Source organism: Chelmon rostratus, chromosome 15 (assembly GCF_017976325.1).
Source record: "Chelmon rostratus isolate fCheRos1 chromosome 15, fCheRos1.pri, whole genome shotgun sequence".
In the NCBI taxonomy this organism is placed as follows: Eukaryota; Metazoa; Chordata; class Actinopteri; order Chaetodontiformes; family Chaetodontidae; genus Chelmon; species Chelmon rostratus.
Window position 1 is genome coordinate 8,149,916 of NC_055672.1, and position 23,873 is coordinate 8,173,788.

Below are 23,873 nucleotides of genomic sequence, written 5' to 3' on the forward strand. Positions count from 1 at the left end.
CAATGTCCTCGCAAGATGGCTCAATGTTTTTCTTTACTTAAATTACATTATTAATTAATATGATGAGCACAAGCATAAATATGCATTTTATTTCACAGACAGATATATAAAATCCAGCTGTAACTATGGCATCAATACGAGCGCGCATGCTCAGTACTGCCTTTGTGTGGTTGACTGCAGAGCCAGCTAGCTAGGTAGCAACGGCTAACCTCAAACATTTAGACGACACAGAGGTAGCTAGCAGGTTAGCCGTGCAGCTAGTCATGGTGAATGTAAAGAAACGGAAAGGTCGGGTCGTGATTGACTCTGACTCTGAGGACAGTGCTAGCGACGATAATTTAGATCAGGTAGGTGCGCATTTTTTCATTCTGTTGCCACGGCACCGCATATTAAGTTGTCAACAGTTTGAGGTGAAGCTAATGTATGCTAACTGATTGCGCTGTGTTTGGCCTCGCTTGAACAAGCTGAGAGTGGGCCCGTCTTATTTACAATCCTTGCTTCCTTTCTCATGAAATACGCCGTTCCCAAAGTCAAATAAATTGCTAGGTTTTCTCAAGTATTTCTTGGAGGTACTCAAGACCGATGGAAGTGTATATGGTTGTACAGAAAACAGTGTCTTAGCATGAACCAGCTAAGTTATGCTAACGTTAAGGTTACATTCCGAGAGGTGCACTCAACGCTAGCAATCATGCAGTATTATGTTGCCACGAAAATGCCGCGCCAATGGCCTTTTACTGGTTTCGAGTATAAGCTGCTTGACCATGGATTGTTGGGGAATGTGATTGTTAGCTCACGGACTACACGAGAACGGGATATGTTTGCATGGACTGGAGCCGTAGTGGAGTCGCACTTGATTTAGCTCGAAGAACCTTATCTCCCGAATGACGTCATGGGCGCAGAGCTGAAGTTCTATTTCGGTGTTGTTGTCAAACAAGCGTTGGCAGGCTGACTGAAGAGCTCTCCAGTCTAACATGTCGGGCTGAAGAGCTGCACAGGACTACTGTGTCAATAACTTTGATCACCATTAAACCCCCATGTACATTACCCGGCAGTACACTGTGGCACCAGGTGACAGGTGTTAGTGCACAACCAAATAGTTGGTGCTCAGAGACAGCCCAGACACAGGTAGTGAAAAACAGATGACCACAAGAATTGAGAGAAGTTCAGCCAGCCTTGTTTAAGCTTGGTTGCGCAATCATCAGTAGGGTTGTTCTGAAGAAGAGCTTTTCAGTGCTCTACAGTTGTGTTTTGAGATGCATATTCAGATCAAATGTTTGCAGTATTGAATACAGTTAAGTGCTGGAGTAGTGAATTTGAGGTATGGATCCAACTTTGTCTCTCCCAGCCAATGCACAGTACCTATCTGACTCGAGTGCTCGCTTTGTGCACATACATTTTATGGGCTTTGTTATTTAGCCTCATATTCTTGCTTTTTTCTATGATCTTTTTCAGATGTATTCAGGCCCTCTTCAGAACTAGCATTGTGAACCATCATTCTGCATAAATCCCCATGAGACAAGTTGCTGTTCACACCTGCCACCAGAATGTGTTTTAATGACCACTTATGGCAGGATTTTGCTTCTTTGCTCATATGTTATTTTACCTGTGGGAAGCTGAGCGCTATGAAACAAAAATACTCACTCAGCTAGTCAGGGAGCTTTCAAACCAGTGTCTTGCAAACCAGCTGTGTTTTGGAAGATTTTCCTGCTACATGCATATTACAAAGGTGATTAGGCTGTGTTAAAATATAATCAGTGGCACCTTCACTCTATATATGCAGCCATATGGATCTCACTTCTGAATTTTCCTTGCCAGTTGGATACCAGTGCTTCCTCCATGTGGTTTGGGTTTGTTTACACCTGTGTTTAGAGATGCTTGCTCGGGATTGGATCATCCAGGATGTGTTTAATTGTCAACTGTGAGCAGGGCTACACATTCCCGCCTTTTCCACTTCATACTTTTACCGGGTTCTTTTTCTGAACCATATCACCGTGATCTCATTTTCAGGAGCTCTTGTCTTTGGCAAAGAGGAAGAGGGTTGACTCTGGTGAGCAAGAAGAACCTGTTAGCAAACCTGCAGCTTCTACAGACTCCGAGACATCTGATAGTGATGATGAGGTATGACAGTCCAGTTTGGGACATAATCTAACATTGAAAATACAGTTTGAACATCTCACAGTTTTTATTTAGCTATCAAGCACTTTGAAGTTTACCAGAAAAACATTCAAAAGAATAGACCATTATTCTTTTTCAGTTGGTGCTAGTTGTTAACCAAACATTAATTGTTCACTCTTTTTATTTAGTGGACTGTGGGTGGCACCAAAGGCAAAAAGAAGGTCAAGCAAGGGAAAGGGTCTGACAAGAAGAACGCTACAAAGAAGAAGGTTAATAAAGCAACGGCGTCTGGCAGCTCAGATGGAGACAGTTCAGCAGAGAGCTCTGCACCAGAGGAGGGTATGTTTTCAGTGTTTGTGTGAAAAACATGCTTCTAGGCTTACTTAATTATTTCAATCATTTTATTTCAGAGAAACCACAATCATTTCAGTAACCAGGTACGATAACAGCTGAGCTTTTTGTGGTGGCAATTGTACAGACGTCAGCTAACATCTCAGTTTCACGCATCAGAAACCGGCACACATGTCCTCAAGTTAATGACATTTTATGTAAGCACATGTGCAAGCACACACTGGCGGAACATATTCTGAAGTGTGGATTACACATATCACCAGGGTGCCATGTCCAGGTATTTCAGGTGGCTGAGATTAGATGACTCACTCACTCATCCTCTTTATCCCATCTTGCACGCAGTGTAATATCTAAGATGTTGTTTCTGTTCCATTGTTCTGCTATACACTGGGTTGACATGGTAATGGAAAACCTGGAAAAATCTTTGAGAGAAAGTTCTGGAGATTTGGTCAAAATCCAGTACAAGTATTCAAGATGATTTAAGATGTGGTTGGCAAGAAGAAATAGCCTGTTTATGTTAAATTGATTTAATTAATTTTAACAAAACAACAAATAACGCAAACTGTGAAATTTAATTAGCTCTGTAACATATTTAGGAAAATATTTAATTTAAATTTAAATCGCCTTCAATTTGTACTCCATATTGGTGCCTTATCATATTAGTCATGTTGAAAAAAGCTGTTTTCACCACTTCATGAAACTTGGTCATCGTTATCATAGCAAGTAGCTGTAAGGCTGCCTTCACTTTTCAGTTTATAAGCAGTTTGACGTCAGTACCATTTTAGCCACTTGTTAACTTTTTAAAATTCATGTCTCACCACCAGAAGTAGTACATAAAATCTTTAAGGTGATGTCAAAAAGTGATTTAAACAGAGCACAATAGGGTAAAATACAGGATTATAATTTGGTTGGGCTTAATGGAGCTGAGATGGGGACACCTCTACCCTGTAGTGTCGTGTTGGTGTTACTGCACGCTGCAGAACTGAAGTCAGCTGAACGACTGCCGCTTGTGCCAATGCATCGCTCTTTATCTTTAGGTGAGGTGTCCGATTCAGAGAGCAACAGCTCGTCGTCCAGCTCCGACTCGGACTCCTCTGAGGACGACGTGTTCAGGGACGGCTACGACGACGACTTGATGGGAGATGCGGAGGACAGAGCTCGGCTGGAGCAGATGACGGAGAAGGAGAGAGAGCAAGAGCTGTTCAACAGAATCGAGAAGCGAGAGGTGCTAAAGAGACGGTAAGTGGTGGTGCAAACAACAATTATTGCAATCGGTGGAATCTCATCTCTCAACAAAGGACTTGCCAAAAAAACAGAAACGTTTGTTTGCTTTGACAGTTTTGAAATTAAGAAGAAGCTCAAGACGGCAAAGAAGAAGGAGAAAGAGGAAAAGAAAAAGAAGCAGGAGGAAGAGCAAGAGAAAAGGAAGCTATCTCAGGTTCAAGACACACAAGTGGTGAGTTCAGGGACATTTTAAACAATATTAGACGGATATTGTACAACCCCAGCTCCAAAAAAGTTGGGACGCTGTTTGAAACATTAATAAAAACAGAATACAATCATTTGCAAACAAACTGTTCAGCAGCAGCAGTTTTACAAAGTCTTTCTGAGCTCATGTGAACGACTAAGCCTTTCCAGGATGATCATGATACTGTCACCTGTTTCCAATGAACTTGTTTACCTGTAGAATGTTCCAAACAGGTGTTTTTGGAGCATTCCACAGCTGTTATATGGCTTTTGTTGCTCCTGTCCCAACTTGTTTGAAACATGTTGCTGCATCAAGTTCAGAATAAGCAGATATTTACAAAATCAATAAAGTTGATGCGGTAAAACATTAAATATATTGTCTTTGTACTGTTTTTAGTTGAGTCTGCGTCAAAAAGGATTAGCAAAATATCACATTCTGTTTTATTTATGTTTCACACAGAGCCCAAGCTTTTTTGGAATCAGACTTGTGTACCAGAAATGTGTGTCACTCTGCTTTTCTCAGTACTCATTGCATTTCTTTTCTTATTGAATCAACATTAAGGTCAGGCTAATGTTGTGGCAGTATCACACCTTTTCTTTATCCTGTGTGTGATTGTAATATCTCCCCTCTCTCCAGGTCATGTCACACAACAAAGAGCGACGGTCCAAACGTGATGAAAAACTTGACAAGAAGTCCCAGGCCATGGAAGAACTCAAAGCTGAACGGGAGAAGAAGAAAAACAAAACAGGTGGGTGTGATTTTACATCTTTTGTGACATGACTGATGTGACGCGTCAGTCAGGTCCAAACGCTGACGTTTCATCTCTGTGGTGAGCAGCGGAACTGCTAGCCAAACGACAGCCCCTGAAGACGAGCGAGGTTTACTCTGACGACGAGGAGGAAGAGGAGGAGGACGATGACAAGTCATCAGTCAAAAGTGACCGGAGTTCACGTTCATCGTCTTATGATGATGACGAGTAAGTTTGATTCTGCTCCTTGTGTTTTAAGCAGCACATTCATTGCAGGACCTCCCTTTTCTCTTGATGTAAAGTAATGTCTTGGCTGTGTTCCGCTAACAGAAAAGAAGAAACTCCACCAAAGTCGCAGCCTGTGTCTCTACCAGATGAGCTCAACAGGGTCCGTCTGTCCAGGCACAAGCTGGAGCGCTGGTGCCACATGCCTTTCTTTGCTAAGACTGTGACTGGCTGCTTTGTGAGGATAGGGATTGGGAACAGCAGCAGTAAACCAGTTTATAGGGTAAGCTCGGCTTCTGGGTAACATTTCTTGCACAGTGGTCAATATTGGACCGCAGTGTGCTCTTGTGTAATGGCGATGATGAAAATCTGGGCCTCTTTTATCTTGAAGTTTGATTTAACATTAGCCTTTGTTGTTGAAAGGTTGCTGAGATCGTGGATGTGGTAGAGACGGCGAAGGTTTACCAACTGGGATCAACGCGAACAAACAAGGGATTACAGTTAAGGTAGGTAAACAGTTACGGATACTTATACATAATATATCAAGAAGCAGAATCCATCTTCAGGCATTGATTAAACCCCTAGAAACTCATACCTGTTGATCAAAATTACATTAAGAAGTTTTTTCCATGAAAAAAAAAAATCCCTTCATGTCTGACCTTGGCTTGGTTGTAACTCTACACCTTTGCCTTCATGCATTATGCATGGTTCTAAGCAGTCCCCGCCTTTATCTCCACCCACCCCTCCACCTCTCACCTGCAGCTTTGTCTCTGCTCATCGAACACACAAACCTCATCAGCAGCTGATCTTAGCTGTCTGTAAAACTGGTATGAGTAATGTTTGTAGTTACTTTCTTCAGGGATGTTCCTGAGTCCTGTCAGTTTAAGTTATATGTCAAAACAGCGCTCTGGAAAAAGGCGCCTGCAGGAAACCGTTTGGCTCTCGGGTTTCCAGATCCTTCAGTAACACATGAAGACTCACATTTCCCCTTTTAAAACCTTGCAACCCAAAGCAGAACACGTCTCTGCTGTCGTTCTGAAAATGGTGAAACTTAGCTTGCAAAATACAGATGCATAGCTACACCTGGCTTCTCCTCTGATACCCCTCGTTTGACTGTAGCCTCACCCTGCAAGTTAACAGGATTGGCTCTTCGGGTACGTTAGTTATTAGTTAGTTAAAAACATCATTTTCATTGGAAGGTGATTGTGTGTCTCCCTCAGGCATGGTGGCGACACGCGGGTGTTCAGGCTCGAGTTTGTATCGAATCAGGAGTTTACAGAAAGCGAGTTCATGAAGTGGAAAGAGGCGGTAAGTGAGTTTTAATAAAGCAAAACATTTCATCTGTAATGTCATACATGATACAAATTAAAATTTTGTGTTTTTTTTTTTATTCCTTTCCAGATGATGGTTGCTGGAATGCAAGTACCGACTCTTGATGAAATCACCAGAAAGGAGCAGTCCATCAAAGAAGCTCTGAACTATAAGTTCAATGACAAAGACATAGAGGATGTGAGTCTGTTTCTCCAGCTCTTCATTGATTTCTCTGGCTTAATGTATTATACAGTGTAACAAAAACGTTTGTCTTTGCATGCTGCAGATTGTTAAAGAGAAGGACCGATTCCGAAAAGCACCTCCGAACTATGCCATGAAGAAAACGCAGTTACTCAAAGATAAGGTAAAGGAAAATAACAAAATGAAAATGATCATTAATATGTTAATATGATAATCCACACAAGTCATGAAAAAGTATCCAACCAACCAAGGTTGAACATACACAGTGACACCAGCTGTACTGTTCACAAATCCATCATAATCCATCAGGTTTATGGCTGCCCGACTGCTGTTCCTTACTCATTTTATTTGTTTTGATTGAAGGCCATGGCAGAAGAGAGTGGAGACGGTGAAAAAGTGAAAGTGATCCAGGATGAGCTGAATGAGCTTGAGGAAAGGGCAGAAGCACTTGACAGACAGAGGACCAAGAACATCTCTGCTATCAGGTACACCGGCTACATCTATGAATGTTTTTAAAATCTCTCTGGAGGTACTCTTTCCAATAAATCCAGTCCCAGGCTTCTGATACGTGGAAACGTGCGTACTGGAAAAATGGAAAGAAAAGGAAATTACGTAATAACTCTTCCACAACATCTCCCACATTCAAACAATACAATACAAAGAACATGGGACAAAAATATACCTGAGGATTGGTTCATGTCATATTGTTAATACACAGCTGTTAAAGTCTTTGATTTGTAGCTGACTGTGTTTTGAGACAGAATTGTTGTTGACTCTTAAATCTATTTTTCATCATCCAGCTACATCAATCAGAGGAACAGAAGCTGGAACATTGTTGAATCTGAGAAGGCTCTTGTGGTGAGTGTCCACGTTTATGCTTGTTTGGCTGTAATGATTTTTAATGTTGAGCCTGGAATGTTGAAAAATACGTTGGAATTTAAAAACTGTAAAAAGTTGCTGATTAATGTACGTATTTGTGCTTTTATGAGCAAAATGAAAGCTGTGTTTTAAAATATAAGATGTGTGACAGTGTTCAGTCATGCTGTGGTTCTCTGTGGTGCACTCACAGCAGTGTATGTGTGGAGTTCTGCGTGTCTTAACGTAACATAAGCACCTGGATGTTCCTGTAACATTGTTAGCTTAGCACATTGCTAAGCCGTGTGGTTTCAAACCACCTCACCTGCTGTGTATGAAAACAGTTCTTGTATCAATTGATTTTACTGCAATTTTGATCATTATGAATCCTTTGGTGTCTGTTAAATAACCAAATTTTTATTTTCTTGTTTGTTTTATGACAGGCTGAAGGACAGAACGCCAAAAACCAACAAATGGACCCTTTCACTCGAAGACAGTGCAAACCCACGATGGTGTCCAATGTAAGATTTCTGTAATTATTTCACAAAGCATGTTCTATATGAACAATGTACTGGACACTGCTGAATCTAACTTTGTCACCCTGTTCTTTTTGGTTCTTTAGGCCAGAGACCCATCAGTCCATGCAGCTATTCTTGCTCATCTGAATCAGAAGTATGGCTCGGGGTCAGCAGCAGATCCTTCTGGCGCAGAGAAGAACAAACTGGTAAGCAGAGCGACTACCAAGGCCTTTTTCAGACGGACTGATTGTATCTGCATTGACTTTAGATTTCAAAGTGTCTTTTGCATCCCTCGCAAGGTGACACATAATGTTAAATTCAGAACATCAGAGCGGCTGAGCAGAATCCATGCTGCTACTAAAAGAGCGATACAGAGGACAACACAGAGAACGACAGTCCTCTGTGTTGCACCATGGTATTTTTTTGTGGGGCGAGATGATGGATCTTCATTTCTCATGATTCCATGTTTGAAAGCTGTGTCACCAACATACATAGTTACAGACGTAGCTATGTCGTTACCGCAGCAACCCATGCAGATCGGATTTGCATGGCCAGATGTGGCCAAAGTAAAAAAAACAATGCAGACACTTTGTCTTAAAGATCTGATTTGAGAAACAGATCTGATTTGCGTGCAGTCTGAACAAAGTCTAAGCGACTTGTGCTTTCCTATAGAATATTTTGGAGAGTGAAAGCTGAAGTGTTTACTTCTTTCACTTGTTTGTCAATCGTTTGTCAAGCTTTAATATCAGTGCTTTTGTATGAATAAAGACATTTTTAACAGAGATTTGATTTAATATAAAGCAAAGGAATGCGTGAATGCCAAGCAGAAAATCGCTTTCTACTTTGGCAAAGGTAAGTTTTCTTCTATTGAAAGTATCTAAACTTGCAATTTTTACTCTGTTTACAGGGTCAAGCAAACCCAAAAGACAAAGATGTCCCCAAGCCAACCACTGACCTCTCAGAGGACTTGTTTAAAGTCCATGATTTTGACGTTAAGATTGACCTACAGGTTCCCAATGCAGGTGAGATGATTTTCCCAATGCATTATTTCACTCGCTCAGCCTGGATGTAGGTTTTCCTTCGCTGTAATACAAAGGTTGTCGTTAATGTTAACCACGTCACTTTAGAAACAAGGCGCATTGATATTGTTCTCGTTCTGCAGAAGCAAAGTCACTGTCTGTGAGCTCCAACGCGCTGCCGGTGAAGGACGGCGCCCCCCGGAGGTCCCTCAACCTGGAAGACTATAAGAAGAGGAGGGGGCTGATCTGATGCGGCCAGTCCATCATTAAGAATCCACATTGCATGTGTAGTTGGCTGTGCAAGAGTGTGTGCGTGCGTGTGTGCGTGCGTGTGTGCGTGCGTGTGTGTGTGTGTGAGAGAGAGAGAGAATGTTTGAGAGTGTGAATGGTTGAGAGTTTGAGAGAGTGACTCCCAGAGGGTGTGTGTTTGAATGTTGATACAACAGACTGTTTATCCAAACACAGAGGAAATACTGATTGAGCAAAGACAACATTTTTCTCAAAGGATCTCTCTTGGTAAAAACTTGTCCAGATATTTGTTGTTTTGTTATTTTTGCATATTCACACACATACTCGTATACAGAGTTGTGTTTTTTTTATGTATTTAACTTCTTTCCCCCTCTTTTGGATCTTCTGGAGCCCACTCCTTTGTTTTTTTGTTTTTTTATGTTTTTTTTTTTTCTGAACGGACACAGCGCTTCAGGATTATTACTTTGAACAAGGACACTATCTTAAGAGTCTTAGACTTTTGGATCATCTTGATATTACTGGACTGGATATCTAATGGAGCTGACCGGCCTGTCCCCACCAATAACAAATTACTGGTGTAAATATATCCTTATTTTTAACAGCCTCGTGAGTGTAGATGATCACCATTTCTGACTCAAACGTGATGCCGGCCCTCTATGACAGATGTGACAAGTTTGGTACATGTCAACTGGACATTTTCCACTTTTTAAGTCTTTGAAACAACCCAATTTAAGAGGAACCATTTTCTATGGCTGGCCTGGTTATAAAAGTGTTGCCTAATTTCTGTTATCCTCTGTTGGTTGTTTATGGAATTACTCCCCTGCCCTTAACTCCCAGAGCAGATTCTATGTGTTATCGATTGTGTCCATAGTCAGTTCCTGTATTGATGTGGCATGCCATGTAAATATGCATTTTGGAGTGAGTGCGGAAAAAATAAAGAGGCACTGTTTCATAACTTCTTTGTCAGTCTGTCTCGTTTCTGATCTAAAGGTGAGACTGCATTTACACAAGTCACCTGCTGAGGTTGTTATTTTATCTTTTTAATTAGCTGGAAGCATGGAATTTAATTAACCACACTGAAATGGCCTAATTTCATTTAACTCATGCTAATGTAATTGACTGCTTTTTGTCTAGGTTTTTGTTTAAATGTAGGATTTTCTTCATACTCGAGTTGTATTCTACTTCACTGTAGTTAACATAGTATCCATTACTGCACTAAAAATGTCAACTTTAAAAAGCATGAAATATTGTATGTGTAGAGACATTAAAGAAAATAGTTCTCAGGCTTTGTGTGCAACTTCATTCCTATTCAATTCTAGCATATTTTTATTAAGTATTTTTGCTTCTAAAATACGAGTTAAGTTTTAATGCAGAAAGTATAGTGCTCAGTCTGCTACTGTTTCCATTTTATGGCTCTTGATAATAAAATAGTTTTTGAAATAGTGAACTGACTCTTGCAACAGGATTTTGTATCTGCTTGTTAAGTGACAAAAATGCACTGAACACCACATCAGCTTTGTTTACCAGTGCCTATACTGGCTACTCTGCATTTGAAACCTCATTGGTTAGTTTTTGATTAGGCTTTTGTGAGGTCGCTCTGTTGTGGGGTCCTTCCTTGCAGCGCTTCCGGGTCCACGTATTGAGAAGATCATCCATATCCTCTTCGACATATAATGACATTTGGCCGTATTAATCCAAACAATACTTCTCTTACATGTTCACCGGTTAAACCCCGGCGGTAGCCAAGTGACCTGGGACATTTTGACATTTGGACGTCGTTTCAAACGGTACGTTAGAGTCTTTCTTTAGTGGTCAGCTAGCCTGTTAGCTTTAGCTTTAGATGGAGTTTATGCTGTGTTGTTTACATTCGTTTTATGATAACGCAGGCACAGCAGCTAATGACTCTTGTAAGAACTTTTATGTCCATATATCTGTACCAGAAACAATGCGGTGTCGTTATAATAACTTGCTGTTAGACTAGTTATGACTGTTGAGTTTTTGAGCGACCATGCTAGCTTTGCTGAAATGGTGTATTCACTGGGGAATTTCTGTCCTGAGTGGAGTCTCTCAGGCTGCTTACAAAGCCTGCAAGATTCTCAACTTAAGCTGTTGCCCTAACGTTATCTTAACCGTATACATATGCTATCGTTGTTCCCACCCTGTTTGCTTAAAAGGGTTACACTTCCAGTGTTGGGTAATATTTTGTTCTTGCCCCTACTTGGTAAATTTGTAAGTTCTATGAGTCACTTTGGACGAAAACGTCTATTAAATGAATGTAATATAAAATTAGATGCATAAAGAATAGATGTAAACTGGGGATAATTCACGGTGCAGATTTGGAAATGGCATGTTGTTAGGCCCAGAGACAGTCAATAAATACAAAATATAAGTATATATAATATAAATGTTTTTCCATGTTATTGGTTAAAAAAAGTTTTTTGTGCCTGTTTATGTTTTATTTTTTAACCAGACTTTCTACTGCAAATTTACTCAGAAAACAATGTTACTACTTTGCAGCTAACACGACTCACTGATTTCTTAGGGACATACTGTTAATATGAGTGTGGAAGTTGTGTACAGCATGTTTTGGATATATTGAGTATAACCTTTATTTATGGGTTGAGGATCTTGTTCAAGCGCACCTCAGTGGTGGTAATTTGTTGTTATGTTTCTGCCATTAGGATACAAAATGTCTTGGTTTGCTGACTTGGCTGGGAAAGCTGAAGACTTCCTGAATAAAGTGGACCAGGGAGCTGCCACTGCCCTGACCAAAAGTCAGGCAAGAACATCCTCCTTTTCGTCATCGTATGAAGAAGAATCAACTGTCAAACATGAATACAATACTGCAGGGTACAAGACCAATGCAGCTGTGACACATCACACCTATGCATCCTCTGATGATGCACCGAGCTACATCTCTGCAGCAGCTGGCAACATCAAGAGATCCAATGCAACCCTGCTGGCCAGTAGTGCCAACATAGCCAGTAGCCCCTCTGGTTCTAGCAGTGCCCCCAACTCTGCCAAGACCTCATCTGGCTTTGTGAGGCCCAAAAAGAGCGAGGAGCATGTGGACGACGACATGCTCTTTGACTTTCTGAACAGCTCGGACCCTCCAGTCAACAACAGGAGGGATTCAAGGAGAGAACTTGTGAAAGTGACAGTTCCGGTTGCGGAGGCCCAAAACCCAACACCTCCTCTTTCCACCACTCCCCATACCATCCCCTCAGCCCCATCGACGCCCCCCTCAACCAGGGGTGTATCCAGGGCGTCTAGCATGAGCTCACTGTCTGCTCACAGCATCAAAACATCAGAGGAGAGCTCTGCTAAAGAACAAAGCCACGGTATGACCCTACATATTACAGTTGCCATTGTTACATTGTTGGTGTTGGAAAAAGGGTTTCTGTTTATACTGCCACTCTGTTGTGATAGTGATATCGAAAGATTATATTTTGATAATATATGTAGATATTATTACTGTGTTATTATTATATAATAATATACACAAAAGAGTCCCACATGCAGCCATAGTTCCTGTCCTTATGTACATAGATTTTATGTCCATATTCTTTTCAGATGTTTATATGTGAGTGGTATTTTTGTGTGTTTTCTCTTCACACCCACTTGGCAAACACAGATACACCTGAGAGTTCCGACTCAGGCTTGGCTGTCCCTCAGGAGTCCAGCAGCCAGGAGCCTCCTCCTCCTCCTCCTCCCACAGAGGAGCCACAGAGCCAGATCTTGTCCAGTCTACGTCTGGAGAATCAGCTGCTACGCAGTGAGGTGGCCTCCCTTAACCAGGAGATGGCTTCAGTCATCCAGAGAGCAAAAGACTTACAAGATGGTAAGAGATAAAACAAGACAGGATGGCCTACTTTTCTGCACCTCTCACTCTGTATTGATTAAGTGGTTTTCTTCTAACGTAGAATTGAACCAGACGCGTCTCCGTGCAGACAAGTGGAACTCAGAGCAGTCTCAGACTGACCGGATGATACGGGAACTTCGGTCACATGTTGATGACCTCACAGAAGCCCTCTCTGCCAAAGACAGTCAACTTGCAGTCCTGAAAATCAGACTTGATGAGGCCGATCAGCTACTGAAGTCCCGCTGTGCTGCGCTGGATGAAGCCCAGAAGGAGAAGTCAAGGTACACGCCTGTGACCACCTTTTGAAGTAAAGATCAGCTTTTTGTGAATTGCTTTAGATAGTATTTTCCTTGTTGGGTTTTTAGAATTATGCAAGACCTCACAGAAGGGAGCAGCATGCAGTCCCAAGCTCTTGAAACGATACAGGAGAGGCTGCGAGAGGCTGAAACGGCTCTCAGGAGGGAACAGGACAGCTACAGGCAGATGCAGGTGCACGTGATGCCATTCATCTTTCTTTATATATGATAGTTAGGTCTACGCTAAACACATTATTTGAATCTTCCTCTTAATTCTTCTGTTCTTGTGCAGAGTGAGTTTACTGGCCGCCTGTCCAAAGTGGAGGCTGAGAGGCAGACCCTTGCAGAGACGGTGGCTGCGGCAGAGCGGCGAGGTGGAGAGGAGAAGCTCAGGGTCGACGACCTCCAACAGCAGCTGAAAAGTGCCAAAGCTGCAGCTGAGTCTGCCAAACAGGAGTTACATGACTACAAGCACAAAGCCTCACGCATCCTTCAAGTAAGACTTGCTGTCTTTTTCACACGTAGCATCAGCATTTATTAAACTGTTACAATCGTTTTTTTGTCCTTTTGCCACTCTTCCTTTTTTTAGTAGGCTTCTTTTGATAAGCTTAAGCTCTATTTGATCATGTTTTAAATGGTCCTCTAGTCCAAAGAGAAGCTGATCAGCAGTCTGAAGGAGGGATCTGGTCTGGACACCCTGGACGGCAGTGGGGCCATGGCTCTGGAGCTGGAGGATCTGCGTCATGAGAAGGAACTGCAGAGGGAGGAGATCCAAAAACTACAGGGGCAAGTGCATTCACTTAGGACAGAAATACAGGTGAGATGCTATAAATGGCAGAATGTGTGAGCAGAGAAAGTGTAAATTCAAAGTAATCTGATACTGTATTGATCCCTGTGTGAAAAATCCTGGTTAATGGCTCCACTGGGAGGTGCCTGCATGATGTAGGGTGCTGTGTACCTCCTGCAAAAACAAGCATTTATGTCTATTGTCTAACTGTGGTGGAAGGTTATTGTTTATGTACAGCTGCAGCACCTGCAGCTGATCTGCCATTGATTCAGCTGGACAAGGGAGACATGTTTCTCTCTCCCAGGATTTGGAGAATCAGGCCCTGACAGAGGCAGAGACATGGCGGGAGCAGCATGTGCAGTTTGAGGAGCAGCAGGCCTCACAGAACAGAGCTAAGCAGGAGGTGGAGGCTGAGGTCGAGCGCTACAAACAGGTAGGAACAGAATGAGGATTTCTTAAAATGGCATCTATAGAAAAATACAAACTCTCACTGACTTTTTTTTCCTGAACTATATTAATATTTGATCATAGGAGCTGCAGTACTTAGAGGAAGAGCAACATCGAGCCAAAACCACTCTGCAGAGCAGAATCAAGGACAGAGAAGATGAAATTCAAAAACTCAGGAACCAGGTCAGTCACTTTATAATTATTCAGTGCATGTAAATGCAGATCCCCCTGGCCAGGGCTTGCTTTGGGAGAGAGAGAAGCTTGGCTTATGGAAAAAGCTTCTGAATTTACCAGTTTGACAAACAGCCTTGATGATGTGCTCTTCCAGCTGACCAACAAGACAATTAGCAACAGCCAAACAGAGCTGGAGAATCGTCTCCACCAGCTGACAGAGACCCTGATCCAGAAGCAGACGATGCTGGAGGCTCTGGGCACAGAGAAAAGCTCCCTGGTCTTCCAGCTGGAGCGTCTGGAACAGCAGCTGAAGAGCACTCAGGGAGGAGAGAGTGGAGGTCCAGCCATCAACATGAGTGGTCTAGAGGGTCCAGGTAGGAGAGGGTTAAAGGGTTTTGTATTTTTAACACAGGTGATTTTCAGGGTAGTTTCATCAAAATGTTAAAATTTGAACAGTGCTATCATTTAAGAGATTAAACTGATATTTAAGTTTTCAGTACATTCACAAGGCCACAGCAAACCAGAAAGACTTTTAGAACATATTTGATAAAGAGTTGACAGTTACTTTGGGAATTGAGTATTAAAATTCATCTTTTGCAGATGTTTTCCACAATTTTGATGACTTTGGTCGCTTCTGATTTGCCGATCTGCTCATTATTGCTGCAATAACACTGGAATATATTAACACACGCACATTTATAAAATGGACATGCTTTTCTTTTGTCTTTCTGTGTTTTATTTGGCTTAATAGTTCATCAGATTTCATGACTCACTGTGTCTTTTTCTGCGTGTTGTGTTTTCAGGGGCACGACAAAGAAACACACCAATCCTCTTCAGTGATCACGACAGTCCAGGAGTGTATGGCAAAGTACGCAAGGCAGCCAGCACCATTGATCGTTTCAGGTAACGTTTCCCAGGAGTGTTCCCCCCACGTCCCCCCTCATCATTACTTTAATTCCACTGTTTTCCTGTGTGAGATATGATCCTCCCCTCATCATTACTTTAATTCCACTGTTTTCCTGTGTGAGATATGATCCTCAATGATAAATGGAAAGTGTTGTCATTTCAGCATCAGATTGGGCATCTTCTTAAGGCGCTACCCTATGGCCAGAGTTTTTGTTATCCTGTACATGGTGAGTATTTGAAAAAAAAAATCATTTTTTATGTTGAAGGACACTGCTTAATCAGAGAAATGAACATTTCAACTTCTTTTTGCAGGCGGTACTGCACTTATGGGTCATGATTGTTCTCCTGACTTACACACCAGAAATGCACCATGGTCATCCTGATGGACGATAGGACGCATGAATTTTGCAGTTGGGTGTTAAAAGATGTTTGTTGTACGGCCTTCAATGTAAGGATGATACAAGCTGCTAGAATATGGGCTCCTGGTCCTGACTCTTTCCATTTTGCACAGAAATGCTACAAATTAAAGACATTTCCTCTGACATATTCTTTATTGTTTCCATCTTAAGATTGACAGCGGCATTGGATTTTAAAATAATTATAAAGTGACAGGTTTATTGTACTGGTGGACTGCTGAAAGGACATTAAATCAAATGTGATCTCACATCTTTTTTTCTCATCATCTGCTTTCAGACCTCTGTTCTCTTGAGAGATTGTATTTAACACTGTGTAAAAAAGTAAATCTTTTAATAAACGAGTTAGAAGAAACAACACAGCCTCACACTTTTCTAATTAACTGAGCCACAAAACAATGGAAAGGGGAACCAGTTTTTCTCATAGAAGTCAGTTGTTTGCACTATTCTTATTATTGTATTGTGGGTAAAATTTGTGTCAAGGAACTCATAACTAACACATTGAGGAGTGGACAGAGTCAATAAGAATTATGCAGTGGGGCAATCCTGAAGCCTTCATCTCAGAATTATCAGTAATGTTATTGCTAATACTCATATATGTTTACTTAATTAATAACTTAGAGTATTTATGGTACAATTCCACTAATATAATCATTTTCTCCATAACTGATGCACGACCAGGGATCGTACCGCTACTTAAGTAGAAATCCGTAATCACAAAAATGTTCTAGTGATTAAAAAACCCCCACAAACACTACAAATATAACATCAATCAAGTTAGGCATGCCCAAACTATTCCATCAGGGGCCATGTGGCTGCAGGTTTTTGTTCCAACCAATCAAGAGGTCACCTAAGTATCAAATTATAGGCTATTTAGTACATAAACATCGGTCAGTGTTTATTTCAGTGACATTCCAGAGAAACTGAATTGCTCCTCAGAACAAAATGCGTTGATTTCAATTACAGTGTATTAGAACAACTTTTCTCATTGGTTACAATTTCTGTCCTGCTTTTATAACCTTATCTATATACTAACATGTCTGTTTAAGTCATTATTAACACAATTTACATCTGGCTCTACAGGGGAACATATTACTCTCATTAAACATTGCCAAAGTAATTTAATGCTGGTCATGTGTTGGAGAGTTTATGCCCTGTTTTTAACCTGTCAGGCAGCCCTTACTCCACAGTCCCCAGCGAACTCTACAGATAAAATTGCGATATTCCCTTGTATTGTACAGGGTTAGGGAATTGTTCGGAATTGAGAACTGGATATTAGTAAAAGAGGTCCCAATCTAAGAACAAGGTGTACCTGACAAGCGAAATTCAGGGAACCTATATCGCTTACATTAACTTTCCAGACGACAGGCCACGATGAACGACAGGAAAACCCGATCCCCTCCAGGTCCCGCCCATCCGGCTTTGCTACGAATTCCTTCTTCTTTATTGGTTGTGAGAGCTCGCCCCCCGTTCGCTATTGGCTCAAATCTCTATCTTTCACTTCCGCCCGCTGTCAGCGGAGAACACGCAGGGCAATGATGGCGGCTCTCAGTGTGGCTCGAAGCAGTTGCGGGCTGATAAACGGGTTGAGGGCATCTTTCAGGAGTTTAGCGCCAGTGAAACATGGCGCAGTCGCCGCCGCGGTGCCGCAGACGAACCTTTTACGAGACTGTCGCTGGTATTGTGTCAGCCACCTTTCCGTCAAGGAGAGGATTGACAAGAAACGGAAGGCGGCGCTAGTCGGGGGAGGTCAGAAGAGAATAGATGCACAACACAAAAGGGTAAAGTCAGCTAACATTTTTTTTTCTTTTTTTGCCAACCTGCATTTATGCTAGCAGGTGTCCGTAACTTGAAGTTTTAAATACTCACACAGCTGGAGTAGTTGAGTGACATGTCTGGCTCAAGGGCTTTAAATCAATGGTTGCTGCTGGAGTGTTAATTTTTCTCCTCACACACTTTTAAATGACCTTTAAAATCCCACTTTCTAGCCTGGCGAGGGTTAACTGTTGCTCGGTAACCGTTAACCCATCGTGATGAGTTCCAGTGCCCTTGAGAAAAGTACAAATCCTGACAACTTCAGGAAGCTTTCGTTCGCAAGATTAATGTTGATTCTCCTACATATGTTCCCGCAGTTATTTATGGAATACACGATGGAAGTATCTGAAAATAACATTTCCAGTGTCCAGTGTGACAGCCCAGCGTAACCTAACCTTTTCCACATCTGTATTGTAATATATTACATTATGATAATAAAGTTCATGTTACAGTTATAAGGATGTTTGGATGTTACTCTGTTTTCCTCAGTGAAATCCATGAATATTGTCAGTACACTGTAGAATTTGGTGATAAAAAACTTTGTAGAAATTTTTAATTTGACATTATAATGTCAAAATATGAAGTGATGTAGTCGGTTTTGCAGGGAAATGTTGGATAAATTATTTCAGGATATAAAACAGAATAAAATGTCTGTTTTTGGGTAATCCAGCAAATTAAATACCTGGAAAAACTCATAAAAATGTGATGATAATATTATTAAGCATCCATTCTAAATGATACAAAGGGGTCTAATACAACCAGAGGTATTAAAGGAACAGCATCCGCGGTTTAAACAATATGGCAATATTGCTGACAGTTGATAAATCGGCATTGTGTCATGGTGTATCTGCACAACATGCAACCGTAGTGTTCTTTCTAGTGTTTCTCTCTTCAATGTGTGGTATCTTGGTGGTATGTGTTGCAGGGTAAGTTGACAGCAAGGGAGCGACTGGAGCTCCTGCTGGACCCCGAGTCCTTTGTGGAGTCGGACATGTTCGTGGAGCATCGCTGCTCTGACTTCGGCATGGAGCAGGATAGAAACAAGGTAGCGGGTCGCACGACTCAGCAACATGACGCTTTATCCGCTGAGAACGAGAAACCGTTCCCTCCTCTGGGATTTGAAATATGTATCGTCACATCTTTGTCTCTCTTTGTCATAGTTCCCGGGTGACAGCGTCGTGACAGGCCGAGGCCGGATCAATGGCAGGCTGGTTTATGTTTTCAGTCAGGTACGATGTGTAATTATGTGCAATTAAGAATCCCTCATTGTGGCAATACCTGGCAGCTTGTTTTCACCTGTGTCGTATTCTCTCTGTTTCTCCCAGGACTTCACAGTGTTTGGTGGCAGTCTGTCTGGAGCTCATGCACAGAAGATCTGCAAGGTAAACAAAACTGAGATGCTATTTTCCCAAAAAGCAGCACTGAACGTCTTTTCCTTCAGTAAAGTGTTTGTCACCGATGACAGTATTACTTAATGTCTCTGTGTGTATTTGTATGTTGTCAGTGGTTCTTCCTGTGTGATCTCAGACTTTCCAAACACTCATTTAAACTTTCTGTGCTCAGATTATGGACCAGGCCATGACAGTTGGAGCCCCGGTCATCGGGCTGAACGACTCTGGAGGAGCTCGGATCCAGGAAGGAGTGGAGTCTCTGGCTGGTTATGCAGATATATTCCTGGTTTGTAAAGAGCCTCTGCACGTCACCGCTCTTTGACTGAAATTTTAATATCAAAATCCTACTAATCAAGCTGTCTGTGATCGGATCTTTGTCCAGGCCTGAGTGACTCACATTGATTGTTTTAACATATTCCCAATGTTGATATATTCAAAATTCACATGGCTGAAGGGGTTTATGGACACCAAAAATGAACAAGTCAAAACAAAGCTTTCTCCGTTTCCAGAGGAATGTGTTGGCTTCAGGAGTCGTCCCTCAGATCTCCCTCATCATGGGTCCCTGTGCAGGAGGAGCTGTCTACTCCCCTGCCCTGACAGACTTCACCTTCATGGTGAAGGTAGGGAGCTGCACAAATACAGCTGAAATACCGATCCAGATTTGTTTTAGAAATATTAATACAAATCAGCACTTAGTTTGATTTGTGCCACAGCAGATATGCAAAATTAAATGTTTCAGTGTTTCTAAAGTGTTAACATTCTGCTCATTTTAGCTAACTGTGGGCACAAAAGATGTACTGCAAGTTAATCATGCAGTTATACGTCTTAGATGTATTCTTACACACCTGACATCTGTGTGTGTGTCTCTCTGTGTGTGTGTGTGTATAGGACACATCATACCTGTTCATCACAGGACCTGATGTTGTGAAGTCTGTCACCAACGAAGACGTAACTCAAGAGGAGCTCGGCGGAGCCAAAACTCACACCACCGTGTCTGGTTAGTTTGAGTCTAAATGCTTTTTATTACTCCTGATTACTTGTTTTCCTTCTCTGAGCAGTTTTTGTTGAATCCACTTCCAAAATCAATCTGTGGGTGCTGCCATGTAAATGTTCAGCTGTAGTCATCGGCTCTCCTTACCAGCATCTTGCCTTTGGCTCTTTCACGTCCCGCTTGCCACATTTCTAAAACTTTGAGTGTGTGAAAGATGACAAACTGTTCCGGTCACATCAACATATAAATTGGGCAATAACTCAAAGAAACTCCAGTTGAAAAAGTGTCTAATTTCTTGTTCTCAGGAGTGGCTCATCATGCATTTGAGAATGACATCGAGGCCTTGCTCAATATGCGAGAGTTCTTCAACTTCCTGCCGCTAAGCAATCAGGATCCCGCACCTATCAGGGAGTGCCACGACCCCAGGTAACCAATCAGCTTTACCTGCACTTTACAGAACAACCCATCACCTATTATTTTTATTGGGAGAGTATCTGTTTTTACTTCAACTCATGTCTGATATTTCGTTCTCTTCTCAGCGATCGTCTGGTATCGTCATTGGACACCATCGTCCCGTTTGAGTCTACTAAAGCCTACGACATGCTGGACATCGTTCACACAGTATGTTCACAAACACAGATGCACACACACTCTAATATGTGCAACTTCGTCATTTAATTTCCTAACGGAGTAAAGCTTTCTTTTCTTCATCTCTTCAGATAGTGGATGACAGGGACTTCTTTGAAATCATGCCCAACTACGCCAAAAACATTGTGGTGGGATTTGCTCGCATGAACGGACGCACTGTTGGCATTGTGGGTAACCAGCCCAAAGTGGCCTCTGGTAAGTAAAATAACTGAATGATGAAAAAGAGGCAGGGCAGTCAGAAGGGCTAAAATGTTAGTCTTAATATAAATAGAGTCATTTTCGTTTTTTAAATTGTATATGCAAACAAACCAAGCTCCAAACAAAGATGGCACGGTGGGAGAAAATAACTTGAGATCAAAGGAACCGTTCATTGATTATTAATCTCCTCTGGTGTGTTTTAGTCTTGTTGGTAAATCCTCTACTTTTGTCTCATTGATCAGGTTGTTTGGACATCAACTCCTCAGTGAAGGGGGCCCGCTTTGTACGCTTCTGTGATGCTTTCAATATTCCCATCATCACCTTTGTGGATGTTCCGGGCTTCCTGCCAGGTATTCTTTGAACATCCCACTGATGCAGTAATTCATACCTTAGTCACGTTAGGATGTTTAGCTGTGATCCCCAAGTGAATCTACCTTCTGCCATGAATAATACAGTTAGCAGAATGTTTTTGTCTACCTTTTGAGTCTTGTTTACAGCTGGAACAATCCACATGCCCAAAAAGCTGGAATATTGAGCTGCCAGCTCAGGGAAAAGAAATAAAAAGCTCACAGTTATAGTAAATATATACTACAGTAGTGACCTTTCACTGGCTAACCTGGGCACATAATGACCTATAAACACAAGCCAAAAACTGGATTAATGTACATTTATTTTCCTGCATTAACATGTAGCTACTGTCGCATCTGTCATTGCACATCACACCCATTATTTCTAAGTGCTGTGATGGTTGTCCACAGGTACCGCTCAGGAGTACGGGGGCATCATCCGACATGGAGCCAAACTGCTGTATGCATTTGCAGAGGCCACCGTCCCGAAAATCACCGTCATCACCAGAAAGGTGTGTATGAACAAAAAGAAAGGAGATAGATGTGCATAGTGACGGGGATGCAAGATTAAGGTTAGATTTATTTGTGATTAAAAATGTGATTAAACTTATGGAACTAGTGGAAGTTCAGCCTCAACTTGAGGCTAAACTGGGACCAGTGTAAATGTTAAGTTCCTGCTTACCTTGATTGTGTGTTGGAGGTTTAACAAACACCTGCAGCTCTTCACTATATAAAACTAATCCACTCATCAAAGTGTCACAAAAATGTTCATATGTAGATTTAGAACTTCAAAACTAAGTTAAAACCTGATGTTAGAATAAACCAAACTCAGTGTTGGTGTCAGTGTCAATCTCAACACTTCCTGCAGTTGCTTCACAGTAAAAGCCATCATACTATAAATCTCTGCACTGGTAGACGTCCACTGTGAAGCAGCTGCACTCAGTGCTGAGCTTGCGTCAAAAGAAGTATTGTATATCAGTCATCATGCGTTAACCTCCACTTGAAGTACTCTTGTTGTAAACTGTGTTCATAGATAAAAGACATGTGACTCAGAGTGCTTGTGTGTGTGTGTTCCAGGCTTATGGAGGAGCCTACGACGTGATGAGCTCCAAACACTTGAGGGGAGATGTGAACTACGCCTGGCCCTCAGCTGAGGTCGCCGTCATGGGTGCCAAGGTACAAATACACCATTTATTTTCAGTTTCTCTCTCTTTCGATGTGATGTTGCGTACAATCTGCTTCTTTTCTTCCGTCCTCAGGGTGCTGTGCAGATTATCTTCAGAGGAAAGGAGAACCAGGCTGAGGCAGAGGCCGAATACGTGGAGAAGTTCGCCAACCCCTTCCCAGCTGCTGTCAGAGGTGAGCTTTCTCACTTCTTCATGGCTCTCTAAGCATCTGCCGCTCTCGTCCACACGCGGCTTAAATTCAGACACAAATCATAACAGCATCAATGCATTCGACACTTTCTCACCGGCCAAATGTGTATTTTTAGGTTTTGTGGACGACATCATCGAGCCGTCGACCACTCGCAAGAGGATCTGCAGAGATCTGGAGGTGCTGGCCAGCAAGAAGCAGGTCAACCCCTGGAAGAAACACGCCAACATTCCTCTGTGAAACGCGCCCAAGCCGTTTCCACATTAACGCAATCTGAAGGCTCTCGCTGTGGGATTTTCCTGATACTGACGTCACATTCAGATGAACGGTACACTGTGGCGACAACTTGCCTGCCAAGCGGGCGTTTGTGGTCATATTTAACTGTCATTTACCACTCCGCTGAAAGCACCACATAAAGATACACTCCCTGATTTTGGAAGTGTTCAATAGCAAATTTCCTTCCAGCTCTCTGCTTATGTTTTAAATTATAAACTATTTTAAAACTGTGGAGCTGTGGAGAGAGTTTTGGGAACGATCAGTGCTCTGTAAACAAAATCAGCATGTGTATCTTTACATCTTCACCACTGATACACCGTATGTTAACAGGAAAATCCTACACACATTTTACATTACCTGAACAGTACACTACAGCCGTCACACACATTTAAGGTCGTCATGTCAGTAGTGGCCATATTGGTGACTATTGTTGGTATGATTTGACCAGAATATTTGAGAACAAGAGTGTATCTGAAAGGGCAGATTTGGTGTCACCACTGAGGCAACTGATGATCGTTTTAGTGGAAAATGCAAACATACTGTAGTCTGTTGCCATGTGTGCTTCCACAGTTGTTAATGTACTGTATTTAGTTATAAAGGGTTCTGGTTTGTATAGTAGTTTGCTCTTTCAGACACACTCCCTGTGTTTGATGTCCTCCGTTAAGGTCAAGAAAAAAAAAAAAAATCATCCCTACAACCTGGAAGTGTGCCTTTTCTTTGTCCGGCAGGCTCTGCTCTGCCATTTGTAAAATAAATCCTGGACTCAAAACACGTGTTTTGTTTACTTTTAGCAATGCAGTCATTTCTATTTGTATACAATTATGTTTTTCAAATAGATACAATGTAATCCCCATTGTATTGGTTTTAGGAATGAATGCAATAACACAT

General features: G+C 41.9%; 3 protein-coding genes across 3 annotated transcripts; all 3 read left to right on the plus strand.

Annotated features, from left to right (window-relative positions):
• Nucleotides 1–146: 146 nt before the first annotated feature.
• rtf1 (RTF1 homolog, Paf1/RNA polymerase II complex component) lies at nucleotides 147–10,009 on the plus strand. The gene is given in 18 exon segments (XM_041953888.1): nucleotides 147–347; nucleotides 2,008–2,118; nucleotides 2,304–2,454; nucleotides 3,504–3,705; nucleotides 3,805–3,922; nucleotides 4,571–4,682; nucleotides 4,772–4,910; nucleotides 5,013–5,190; nucleotides 5,331–5,413; nucleotides 6,128–6,215; nucleotides 6,309–6,416; nucleotides 6,505–6,582; nucleotides 6,783–6,904; nucleotides 7,220–7,277; nucleotides 7,718–7,795; nucleotides 7,897–7,998; nucleotides 8,700–8,814; nucleotides 8,955–10,009. Coding segments are annotated over 18 exon segments (2,151 nt in total). The 3' UTR covers nucleotides 9,062–10,009.
• Nucleotides 10,010–10,687: 678 nt separating this feature from the next.
• Nucleotides 10,688–16,295, plus strand: golga5 (golgin A5). Its single transcript, XM_041953925.1, has 13 exons — nucleotides 10,688–10,847; nucleotides 11,742–12,401; nucleotides 12,695–12,901; nucleotides 12,984–13,203; nucleotides 13,288–13,411; nucleotides 13,511–13,714; nucleotides 13,865–14,035; nucleotides 14,310–14,438; nucleotides 14,537–14,635; nucleotides 14,781–15,000; nucleotides 15,430–15,529; nucleotides 15,696–15,759; nucleotides 15,845–16,295. Exons 2-13 carry the CDS (start codon nucleotides 11,750–11,752, stop codon nucleotides 15,923–15,925), a joined length of 2,271 nt encoding a protein of 756 aa, XP_041809859.1. The 5' UTR covers nucleotides 10,688–10,847; nucleotides 11,742–11,749; the 3' UTR covers nucleotides 15,926–16,295.
• Nucleotides 16,296–17,465: 1,170 nt separating this feature from the next.
• On the plus strand, nucleotides 17,466–23,781 carry pccb (propionyl-CoA carboxylase subunit beta). Its single transcript, XM_041953211.1, has 15 exons — nucleotides 17,466–17,726; nucleotides 18,686–18,805; nucleotides 18,921–18,989; nucleotides 19,086–19,142; nucleotides 19,324–19,437; nucleotides 19,661–19,771; nucleotides 20,040–20,148; nucleotides 20,448–20,568; nucleotides 20,682–20,763; nucleotides 20,862–20,985; nucleotides 21,231–21,338; nucleotides 21,747–21,847; nucleotides 22,413–22,511; nucleotides 22,595–22,694; nucleotides 22,828–23,781. The coding sequence occupies exons 1-15, from the start codon at nucleotides 17,481–17,483 to the stop codon at nucleotides 22,947–22,949; spliced, it is 1,683 nt and encodes a 560-aa protein (XP_041809145.1). The 5' UTR covers nucleotides 17,466–17,480; the 3' UTR covers nucleotides 22,950–23,781.
• The last annotated feature ends 92 nt before the right edge of the window (nucleotides 23,782–23,873 follow it).

Coding starts and splice junctions, on each gene's coding strand:
- pccb (XM_041953211.1), top strand. CDS start 17,481: ATGATGGCGGCTCTCAGTGTGGCTCGAAGCAGTTGCGGGCTGATAAAC. Junction 19,772..20,039: donor ACTTCACCTTCATGGTGAAG/GTAGGGAGCTGC, acceptor GTGTGTGTATAG/GACACATCATACCTGTTCAT. Junction 20,149..20,447: donor AACTCACACCACCGTGTCTG/GTTAGTTTGAGT, acceptor TCTTGTTCTCAG/GAGTGGCTCATCATGCATTT.
- golga5 (XM_041953925.1), top strand. CDS start 11,750: ATGTCTTGGTTTGCTGACTTGGCTGGGAAAGCTGAAGACTTCCTGAAT. Junction 12,402..12,694: donor TGCTAAAGAACAAAGCCACG/GTATGACCCTAC, acceptor TGGCAAACACAG/ATACACCTGAGAGTTCCGAC. Junction 14,036..14,309: donor CACTTAGGACAGAAATACAG/GTGAGATGCTAT, acceptor TCTCTCTCCCAG/GATTTGGAGAATCAGGCCCT.